The 12668-nt window shown below is 30.8% G+C and overlaps 1 protein-coding gene across 1 annotated transcript; it reads left to right on the top strand.

The window, feature by feature from the left end:
* Positions 1-8067: 8067 nt before the first annotated feature.
* LOC136088341 (uncharacterized) lies at positions 8068-8916 on the top strand. Its single transcript, XM_065812038.1, has one exon. The coding sequence runs from the start codon at positions 8068-8070 to the stop codon at positions 8914-8916; it is 849 nt and encodes a 282-aa protein (XP_065668110.1).
* Positions 8917-12668: the final 3752 nt, after the last annotated feature.

Below are 12668 nucleotides of genomic sequence, written 5' to 3'. Positions count from 1 at the left end.
TTACCCCCTGCGCTTTTTTTTGCATTAAAAAAATATGAGATGAGATACTCTTTCAAAAAATGAGATACTCTTTCAAAAAAGAATAAGATAAGTCGCGGGCACTTTTTACGCTCTGAGATAAATGTATTCAAAGTAGGCCCCAAATTCAAAAATGTGTGATTTCAGCTTATGATTTTTAGACAAACGAAGGATTGTCCTCAGGTTTTATGATTTTTTTTTTAATGTTCTACCTATACTTTTATAATATGAAAAGAAACTTAGAGTGCAGTGGTCTCATTGCTTTTAATCTTAGTTTAAAAATCATAAAGCCACAAAAGTGGCTTTCCATGAAGTAAAAAGGCAAATGTTTGACCGACCTAAACTCAGGAACCAGAGATAATAAAAAAAAAATTACAGGCTTCTTTTTTACCCTATTAGCATTACTGTATATAAAATTGAGCGCGATTAAAGGATATCACTTTTGAGCCGACAGTACTTTTGCCTGATTTTTTCAGAAAATGACTCGAAAAAATTTTTCTTATCACAATCTTTTAACAAACAAGTTATATCTAATAAACGGCTTTCTCACCGGCATCGGTTAGGAAGAAGGCGTGCACTTTCAGTTTTTTGCCTTTCCGAGGTGCTCCGTAATAAAGACTTCTTGAGGTACCTATAGTAAAAACTAAAAGAAAATGTAAAAAAAGTATTTATTCTGAAGATCTTTTAAAATAATATTTTAAAAAGATGAAAAAATCATCCATTTCATCAGAAAGCCAACTACGAAACTTTGTGACAAATCTGGAAGACGAGGAGAAAACTCTTTGGCTTCCAAAGAAGTTGCTTGAATTATGTGGATAACTTGTTCAAATTTCGAACCAGTTACTTCGTATTCTTTTAATTGATGGGTGAAGATCTTGACTGTTGATTGATTTTGATAATAAAACGTCTTGAATTTCGTTATGAAAAGATGTCGATTGTGATGGTTCTTCTTGTTTGCTTTTAGCGCAATCATCTGATTTTGTTTGGAGACTATTTTCTTTTGTTGCAAATAGTTGATCAAATAATTTTGCAGCTTCAACTTGAATATCTTTTTTAGAAGGGTTAAAAATGTGTGGTTTTTATTTGAAAAAAAATCAATAGTGCAAATAAAGACTCAATGATACCAACATAATGTTTTTACGATTTTCAAATCTGGAGATTAACGCCTCAGCAAAATTAGAACTGATGTTATTTTCTGCAACCTTCAATTTCCTTACTAACGTTTCCATAATAATGTCATACTCCAAAATTGTTGTATTTGGTTTTTCCAAGCGAACTACAACGTCATTAGTCAGACAGCGATTTTAAGAAATCAAAGTCAATTTCATCTGATGTTTAAGCAGTTTAGTTCTTAAGGCGTTTTTTTTTTAAAGCTTCTAAGCAATCAAAAATCTTTTGACCATCTGAAAAAAACTGTTCCATCTAGTGCGGTTGTCGAGCAACAGTCCTTTGGCATGCGAAGATCCGTAAATTTTGTTTATTATTCTCTCTTAAGAGCTTCATATCAAAACGATGAATATTTCAAAAACTTAATTAGTATTTAATCTCATTTTCCGAATATTTAATAAGAAACTCTTCTTCAGTCTCTCCATCATTTCTGTTTCTGTTTCAATATCCGAATCAGTTTCTTTGTTCCCAATTTCGCGACAATCTTTTTTAGTGTATCAAATCACAAACACTTAAATGAATTGAATGATTCTGGCAGATTTGATGTGGAAACTTAAATATGGTACCCAATTTCACCATCCAGCTACAGCCATCCGTAGTTTTACCTGTAACATCTTCATCATCTATACCGAATTCTTTTTTTTGCATTATCAAAATGTTTAATGTTTCGGCAGAACTAGGAGTTGGCAATCTTATCATTCCTAAACAATATGTTTGGTCGTGATGAACATTCAAATTGTAGTATCTTCTACCTCTTTTGCTAGACCATTCGTCACCTGTTAGTCCAAATTTTTCTCCTTTTGCCTTCAATGTAGCCAATTCAGCGATCATTAAACATTTGGCTTCAGCATGAAACATCTTAATTTTTTCTGAAATTGTGAACGCTCACTTACGCAAACTATGTCCATAATATCCAAAAAGCATTCTAAGTGTTTCAGATTGAGTTATGGACCTAATCGAATATCCATCAAGAGCAGTCAACTTGGCAGGAAGATAGTTTAACGACATCTAAGTCAAAACTGGTCTGGAACTGGATGGTTTTAAATATATTTTCTCGCAACTTTTGACGTGACCCATTTCTTATCATTTACCAAAACTTTATCAAAGTATTGCCACGCTTCCGAGACCATTTTTCTCTATAAAAGAAAAACTATCAATTTGTCTGTAAACGATATTTGTTTTTAATTTTTTTTTTATTGTGATAAGTTATCCCATTTTAAATTATTAATTCTATTAGGTAAGGATAATGAAACATTAATTATTATTATTTGTTATTAGTGATAACACTTTATTACATAATTTCGCCACAATGCACAGTAGGCCGAATATTCGACTTATGGTGGACAAAGTTATTTTGACTATACGATATGCGACATTATTGTAAAAAAAAAAATATGTATTATGTTTAAAACTTACCTCGTTATTTTAAGACCAGTGTTTGTTTATATTATATATAATGATCTTGACGTAAAATTTTTGTTAAGGTAAACTATTAAATAGTTAAAATACATTAACTAATTTCACACACATTATTATTTTTTTAAAAGTTACTGTTTACGATATTTTTGCTTAAAAATTAAAAAATTCTTGCTTTTTTGACAAAAAAAGATATTTTATTATACATTATGATTTGATTTTTGTGGATTTAAAAACTTCTATTATTAAAAAGATACTATTATACTCAAAAGAGGTTTGGAAATAGTACAATAGAAAAGTACGAAAATTTTTTATTATATGATTTTGAATAGAATAAGGTTTTTTTTTGAGGTTTTTTTCCATCACCACCACTGTGCATTACTAATTGCTTTGTGATGTAAATTAGTGTGGATATTGAACAAGAGAACACTTATATTTTGAAAACAACATGAACTATTGTAAAAGCAGCTTAGAAATAAAATAAGAATTTATTATTTTACAAGTAAAAAATTATTTTACGAGTAAAATTGATATTTTCTAAGAACCTCGTCGAAGTTCTGTCGAGGTTTCTTGATTTTTCTCCAAAAACCGAGAAAAACTCCGAAAAACCGAGAAAATCCGACGAGACGGAGTTCCGAATGGATCCATTGTGCACAAGAAATTTACAAAATTAGTTGCGAAACAAGGTGTAGCTCCGTATTAACCTCAGACAACAGATCACAACTCACATCTGTTCTCACTCAAAAACACGCTTCTGTAAACGGTATTAAATAAGATTTTAGCATCCCTGCACCCTGTTGTGGGGAGGGTTTTTGAAAGACTTGTCAGATTTACTAAACGATATCTTTGCCAAATAATATATCAACAGATGGATTTAACCGCGCTATTAATGTTAAATACTTCAATAACGGAAAAGCAACCCACATTTTAAGACCTGCAAATAAAATGTATATGCGTCTGAACCTCAACAACATACGCTGCTGGCTTAGTGTGTGAGCAGCTTAAATACAACTTGTAATAACAATTTCTTTAATACCAGCCTCATAAAGATAGGCTGAATCTGAAACAATTCCGCATAGTTAATCCTAAACATAATAATTCGGTATTTATACCGCTCTAGATTTGAGTAAACAAAAAATGTTCACTAGATACATCAAGAGGAAGTCATGCGTTTGCCTTACTTATAGAGACTTATAAGGAGTCGTTTACAAATTACGTCACTCAATTTTTGAACATAATAAAGCATTTTGAAAAAAATATTTTCTTGCTCCAATCTTGAAATAGATATTTTACAAATCGTCGCATGAGAATTATAGAGTTCTATCTGCATTTTTTTATGTTAAAAGAATCTAACAATTAAAGTTTTAATTAATAATAAATACAAACAACTTTAAAAATATTTTGAAAAATAATATATTTTTAATAATGAAACCATAATAACATAAATGATTTGTAATTTATAACTATAAAGAATAATAGCATTAAAACATTTTAAAATTAAACATCGAAATTAGGTTCTCACAACATAAAAAAATGCAGATAGAACCCTATAATTCTCCTGAGACGAAAAATGGCAGAATGTTAAATGGCAGAAAGTAAAATTAAATAGCTTTGGATTTGGAATAGCAAATATTATTGTGGCATTTTGTCACTGCTTTTTTAATATATAAATAATATTTATGTTAATTAAAGAAGATTAAAATCTTAAACTAAAATGACTTTTAATACCAAGAAAATAGTATGCATGATGTTTGCAAAAAAAATTCACAAATTAAAAATCGTATCCAACATATTTCCAGAATTCGGTTCGTAGGCTGTAACATTACTTTCGTTTAAAATACTTTTTTTTTTTGCTTAAAATATCTTGATCATATAAATTGAACATGAATTATCAGATGTTCTTCATACAATCAAGGTAAAAAATAATCTTTTTATACGCACTCACAATTTCTAATAAGACGTTTTCCTCTTCATTTTAGCAGGGTAAAGGTTATGCTGTTTTAAATAATAATTCTTTTTATTAAATTACTTAATCGATAATCAATTTATTTAATCGAAACGCATATATTGTTTTATGATGGTTTTTAAAACGAAGATATTGATTTAAAAAAAACGTAGATGCTGCTGTTTTTAAAACTCCAAGTGAACCGTTTAACTCTCAATCCAATCTTTGTAAAAATGTATTATGAGCGAGTGTGTGGCTTTCATTGCTGAAGGTGCGTGTTTAATTCTATTCGTGATACTTTCAAATTTTTATCCTTTTCAGATGAAGATGCTAACACTTTCTGGGAAGCAATGGGACCAATAATTAATATGTTTAATGGTGATATTGAGAAATTTTATTCTCATTTTTATGGATTATTTTCTGAAAATGTTTTACCAGAAATTTTTGGTGGGGATAAAACTTACATAAACACTCTTTTGGGTGAGGTTGCCAATCATCTAGTTATTCACCTCTCTAAAAAATTTATACCATGGGTATAATGTGTACCAGTGGGTATATTGTTCAAAAATTCTATAGTAAATATCATTATAGCAAAAGCTACTGAGGTCAATTTAATAAACAGTGTATTTCAATATTATTTGCATGCTTAACAGATTCTGATGATACTCAGACACTTATTTATGCAGGTCTCAGAGGAGGGTTGTGGAAATCAAATAAAACAACGCAACAAGATTTTTTAAAATGTGATTGCGTTTTTCGTGAAAAATCAATTTTCAATTTTCTACAAAGATTGATACCCAAGACTTACTAGATTTTATGATGCTCTATTAAAAAATCATCTTTTTAATATATGTTTTGAAATTGATTCTATGGTAGATAAGGAGATAAGCTTAAATTTATTAGAGCAACTTTTAACTTTGTTTATACGTGTCTGTTCATTTTCATTTGCTAAAGACTTAACAGAAAAGCACAAATTTGCAAAAACAACATTAAAAAACAATTTATGCGAAATGACATTAAAATGCCCCACAATTCATTTGAAAGTAAACAAGATTTGATATATATGTATGTATGTATGAATATATATATATATATATATATATATATATATATATATATATATATATATATATATATGATTTCAGTGTAGACATCGTGTATAAGAGTGTATGTTATATTAATAAGAAAACATCAAACAATACGAATTCTCTTAATACAAATAATTTAATATTTTACGAGCTGATGATGCTGGTATCAATAACCCAGTAAAAATTTCTCAAATTAAATTATTATTTGTATCAAAAGAATTCGTATTGTTTGATGTTTTCTTATTAATATATATATTTGTATATATATATGTATATATATATATATATATATATATATATATATATATATATATATATATATATATATACACACACACTACTGTCGGAAAAATTGTGAACACTACGAAAAATTATGCTTCTCATCACTGTGCCAAAAAAAAACTCAACGAAAACAATCACGTTATGTGTTCCTGCATTGTTTAGGTATACTGTTACCTTGGTTTTTTAAAATTTGTGCGAAAATTTTTTGTTATGGTATAAAATATTTTGTAAAAACCCTAACTGGGATTAGCGGCTGTGTGATATTTTACAATGCACATTATATAAATTTTTCTGTTCTCTTTGTAATAAGTGAAACTACTTTGTAATAAATGAAACTACTTTTGTAATAAGTGAAACTACATTTGGTTCGTATGTGCTGTTTAGTTTTGTATTCTTATGGTTTTATATTGTTAGTGTTGTTTTACATTACATTTTCATTGTTTTTATTATTAGTAAATTTTTCTTTTATTAGTAGATTATTATGCCTCTTAGATGTAGGGAAGATATATCTAATGATTTGAAATTAGCAGTTGTGAAGCAGCATGGTATGGGGTACTCATACAGACAGATATCATCAATGTTGGGATTTCTCATGGTGCTGTTGAATCAATTATAAAGGTAGGTATACGTGAAAATTTTGGGAGGGTCGGGAAACATTCTGACATTTTAAAACTTTAAAAACTTTGCTTGATGCTAGCAGAATACAAGTGTTCAATTATGACTCTGCTTTGATTTCTGTTAAGAAATACAAAGATGGCTCATTCGATTCCTCCAGGAAAAACTGTGGGAAAAAACGTATCTTGTCAAAACCAGTTTTGCGAGTGTTGGAGCTTACGGTCCGAAGATCTCCCACAAAATCAAGCAAATGCTTACAACAGGAACTTCGGAGCAGGGGGATTAATGCAGCCACCTCAACTATCCGTAAGAACTTAATCAGCATATGATTGGTGTCACGTATAGCCCCCAGAAAGCCCCTGCTGACTGACAGACACCGGAAACGAGGACTGGCTTTGGCAAAAAAGTTTATGGGGAAGAATGCAGACTTGAGGAGAATCTTGTTATTTACAGACGAGACCAGAATCCGCATAAGGAATGACAGTGGGAAAATTGGGTTAAGGAGAAAACTGGGGAAAGGTGTAAATTTGTGATTCCCTTCTAAAAAGCATCCTGCTGCTGTAATGATGGAGCCTGATGAGACTTGCAATGCAGGTGGTACTTTAAAGTGTTAGAGGGTCAGGTCAGCCAGACTTCTTTTTGAGACTAATCAGGAGTTTTGGTTTCAAGATTATGGTGCACCCTGCTATAGGGCCAAGGTGGGTCAAGACTTAATTAAGAGTGCAGGTTGGCAGACTTTATTAAGAGTGCAGGTTGGCAGTTGGATTGACCCCCTCAGTCTGCTGACTAATACCCCAATCGAAAATATCTGGTCAGTATTAAAAAGAAAGGTTCAAACTCACACTTTTAGGAAGACCACTGAATTCAAGGCCAGAATTATTAGAGTTTGGATTCATGAAATATCACTTTTTATATACGGACTTTACTTAACTGAATTATTACTGTGTTTTGTGTTCAATATTGTGTGTGTTGAATAATGAAATCCTTATATATACATTTATATATATATATATACATATATATATATATATATATATATATGTATATATATATATATATATATATGTATATATATATATATATATATATATATGTATATATATATAAATATATATATATATATATATATATATATATATATATATATATATATATATGTATATATGTATATATATGTATATATGTATATAAATATATGTGTGTGTTTATATATATATATATATATATATATATATATATATATATATATATATATATATATATATATATATATATATATGTATATATATATATATATATATGTATATATATATATGTATATGTATATACATATACACAGGGTGACCAGAAAGTTCTGTCAGTAATCAATGTGCACACTTTCTGGTCTCACATATTTCATTATTTACAAGTGTTTAACAATAAATTTTTTATCAGTTTTGTATCAGTTAAGTACAATTGTAACTGTACAATGATGCTAATCAATTGTAACTGAATTTGTCAATAGTAACTGGGTTTGTTTTTTCCTTTGTAGTCATCATGAATGTTCATCGTTTGTTGATTCAACGACGTTATGAGGAAGGACTTACAGGTGCTGAAATATTCAAATTAGCAAAGGTGCATGGAATTAATGAGAGATGTGTTTATCGAACTATTCAACGGTTGCGTGAAACTGGTGGTGTAGAAGACCTTGAAAAATCTGTTCGTCCGCGATCAGTTCGAACCCCAGATCGTATTAAACGAATACGCGAGAAAATTCGGAGGAACCCTGAAAGGTCGGCGCGAAAATTGCCTCAGGTTAAAGGAGTACTCAGGGAGTCGATGAGGGAATTATTGAAACTAGACCTCGGATTGAAACCTTATCGCAAGCATAAAGTTCATGGATTGACTGCAAATCAAAAGCTGGCCAGATTGCAAAGATGCATAACGTTGTTACGTGAGTATGATCATTGTGCTGTACAAAACATTATCTTTTCTGATGAAAAGTTATTCGTGATGGAACAAAGTTTTAATGCTAAAAACAATGTCGTGTGGTCAACATCATTAAAGGACATACCTCAGTCTTCAGGAATAGTTCAGTGGTATCAGAATCGAAGTTTGGTGATGGTATGGGCAGCAGTGTGTAGCAAAGGAAAATTGCCATTTGTCTTTATTGAACGTGGCACCAAAATTAACGCAGTATCTTATCAAGAGAGTGTCCTGAAGGCAATTTTGCAACCAGAAGCCAATTTGTTATATCGCAATGGAGACAGGTGTTTTCAACAGGATTCAGCACCAGCTCATACAGCTAAAACAACGCAAGAATGGCTCCAACAGAATTGCCCTAAGTTTATTGCTAAGGATGAGTGTCCTCTGTCCTCTCCCGACCTGAATCCACTTGATTATTAAGTGTGGGGGTATTTTGGAGTCCAAGGTCAATGCTAAACAACATCCTATCTTGGCCTCGATGAAACGAATGATGATCCACGATTGGGAAAAATTTCCTATGGAAACTATTCTTGCCGCCATACAATCATGGCGTCATCGATTATCATTGACAATGGACCGAAAAGGAGACCGATTTGAATAATTTTTGGTATACTTACACTACAAGTTACTTGATCTGTTACTGTAATTTCAGTACTTTATGTATATTACATTCAAAATAAATTGATTGTGAAGTACTGACAGAACTTTCCGGTCACCCTGAATATATATATATATATATATATATATATATATATATATATATATATATATATATATATATATACATATATATATATATATATATATATATGTATATATATATATATATTTATATATATATACACACACATCTTTATTAATATAAATATATATATCTTTATAAAAATATATATAACTTATTATATATATATATATATCTTTATAAATATATATATATATACATATATTTAAATATGTAAATATATATATTTTTATAAAAATATATATATCTTATAATATATATATTTCATTATAAATATATATACATATATTTAAATATGAAAATATGTAAATATATTTATATATATATATCGTCGTTGGCCAGGTAATATCTCACATGTAACAAAATAACGCAAAATGGCATTAATTTTTTTTATTATTAAGGTTGTCTATACCCTTATTGTAATAGAGGCTCTGACTCCTGTTGCCAATAGATACGATATTATAACTTGTTGAGTAATACCTACCATGTGTTGGCTGTCCGTAATAGCTCACATGTGTTATGTTTACTATAGTAAAAATAGTCAAATTTAAATGGCCGCTGTTTAAATGGCGAGTCATTGTTAAAAAAATAAGATTAATAATAATTTTATTATTCAATTTATTATCGAACATTTTGAGAACAGTGGATAAAAATAATATAAGTATTTTCATGTACTATTAATATAATTTTAGTAAAATTAAAACTGAATTATGTATACAAAATATAACTAACTAAAAATAATGTAGGCGGGTTCGAGACGGTTCCCTAGCTACCATTAGACCGAATTAAATTAGACCGAATCATATTTACCTAACCCTAACCCTAGTCCTAACCCTAACCCTAATGGGATTCGGTCTAGTGGGATTTTAACGTTATTCAGTTAAGTAGGATTCGGGATAACAGGAGACACTTGGAACCTTAAAAGAAACCCTAATCTAACCTGAGTCTGCCAACACTTTCCTACATTCCTTGTATTCTGTCTGCTATGGTCCCATGCAGTACATAGCAGTGTCGGTTTAGTGGACATCACTGAAGGGATTTCACGCAATATTTAAAAATAGTTTAATTTAATGTCATAATTGATTGTATAGAGTTGTTTTGTATTCTGTGGTCCTAAGCGTGAGTCCAAAACGCACGAGTCAGAAACCCATGAGTTTGAAAACGAGTCTGAAGTGAATGATTTGAAATGAAATGATTTGAAAATGAGTCCTTTATTATGAAGTAAATATCCATTACCCAAAGTTTTAATTAAAGACTCAAGTTTCGTGATTTTGTATTTTAATCGATGTTAATTTAACATTACTGATGTTAATTTAACATTTATTTGTAGTACTAATACTGAAATGGAGATTAACCGGAGATCATCTAGACTGGCTGTTAAATACAGTCGTGGGTTTAGAATGTTAACAGATTCATTAAAAGTTAAAACTGGTATGTTTTATGAATGCCTGATACTGTATTTAAGGTATATATCTTAAAATTTGCTTAGAAGAAGTAACACATGAAAAACCTTTAATGAAGATCTGTATACTGGTCACTGATAGAAGTGCTTACATAAATTATTTTAATTATTGAAATTAACAATTGTAACTTTGTCAAGCCAATTCAAAAGTTTACAAAGTTTGTAAATTACATTATCTTTTTCAGCCAATCCCACAGGTTCTGTTAAAGTTAAAGATAACACAACAAAGCAAAAAGTTTCCAGAAAAATAAATTTCAAGAATGAAGTAGATGTGCCTGTTTCATCTAAACAAAAATGCTTCGACTATGTAATGAATTTACAGCTAATGCTAGCCAATCAGCAAGCTGTTAACGATCGTCAAGTTAGTGGTGAATCAGAAGGTCAGATTGCTGGCACATAAATTGGAGGAGCAGGTTGTTTGTGAAGTGGAAAATCAGGTTTTAGGTGAACTGAAAGTTGCCATTGAAGTGGACATGGATGGTCCAGTTGTTGGTGCATTGGTAACAAGAAATCAAATTGCTGGTGTGTTACAACATTGTGAAGTTGGAAGATGTGTGGATGAAGTTTTTGCTGCTTGTCAAAGTTGTTTAATACTCATGTGCTATGATCACTTCACAAAGGACTATAACTCATGTCAGGAGTACAATATGAATCACACATCTTTTCCAGAGCGTGCAAATTCATGTCTTAAAGATTTTAAAGACAACAATAACAATAGACAAGATGATACTAGCAAGGAGAGTGAAACAGAGAACACTGAAATCTACTGTCCATCAGGAGAATCTCGTTCTCCTATATGCAAGAAAAAGAAGAAAGCTATTAAAAAAAGAAAAGTGAATAGTGATTTGCGACTTCAGGGTAAGACATACATTGGCTATTCTCGATAATGTTCTGGAATAATCAATCACAATGTGACTAGAGAAAAAAAAATGTTTGAGCGAGAGATGTCAGCACAAGGTTAATAATAAGAATTCATCTCGTAGCTTTAATTGTGGTCAAGTATCAGAAAAAGCCAGGCAACTCATGTTTCATCAATATTGGGCTTTTAAAACTTGGGGAGAAAAAAAAGCATTTATTCGTGCATTAGTTGCAACTCGTGGAGTAATACGTCGGCGAAAGAACTCGAACAGACTAGAGAATATAAAAAATAACAAAAAACAACTGCATGACTGCTTTTTAAGAAACGACGAGGGTTTTAAAGTACGTGTATGCAAGAATTTCTTTCTTGGAACGCTTGGCTTAGGTGCAGATCAGTTTCGTCGCTGGAATTGTTCCTCACTTAGTTCAAGTTCTGATTCTGACACTGAATCCAATTGTGAAAATGAGCACAAAGCTATAATCCGTCGAGATCCACGTCGTCAGGATGTAGTTAACTGGCTGAATATGATACCAAAGGTTCCAAGTCACTATTGCCGGTCATCTTCAAGTAAAACGTATGTTGAAAATACATTTAGGAGTTTTAGTCATATGCATACAGTGTATTCTGAATACCAAACATCTCAAACTTCACAACGCCAACCAGTCGGTAGACACGTTTTTGTCGATGTGAAGAAGGAAATGAATAAATCGATATCTATCAACCACGAAAAGATCAGTTTGATGTATGTTGTAGTTTCAAAACTGGAAATATTATGAAACAAGAGTATGATGACCATGTTATTAAAAAAAATGAAGCATACGCTGCAAAAGAAATTGCCAAAAACATAGTAGATAGTGAAACTGTTGTAGTCACAATGGATTTGCAAAGTGTCCTGTTATGACCTAGACTTCAGGCTTCCAGTGCTTACTATAAGCAATAGTTGCAAATCCATAACTTCACGGTTTATCACGTGAATGACCGCCATGTGGATTTATACGTATGGCATGAAGGTAATGGCGGAGTAACGACAAATGAATTTGTATCCTGTGTAATTGACTACATCAAGTCACTACCCGCTAATACTAAGAAAGTAATTTTGATATCTGATG

This window comes from Hydra vulgaris, chromosome 12, assembly GCF_038396675.1.
Source record: "Hydra vulgaris chromosome 12, alternate assembly HydraT2T_AEP".
In the NCBI taxonomy this organism is placed as follows: Eukaryota; Metazoa; Cnidaria; class Hydrozoa; order Anthoathecata; family Hydridae; genus Hydra; species Hydra vulgaris.
Note: the sequence above shows the minus strand (reverse complement) of the source record. Positions and strands in the feature narration are given on the sequence as shown.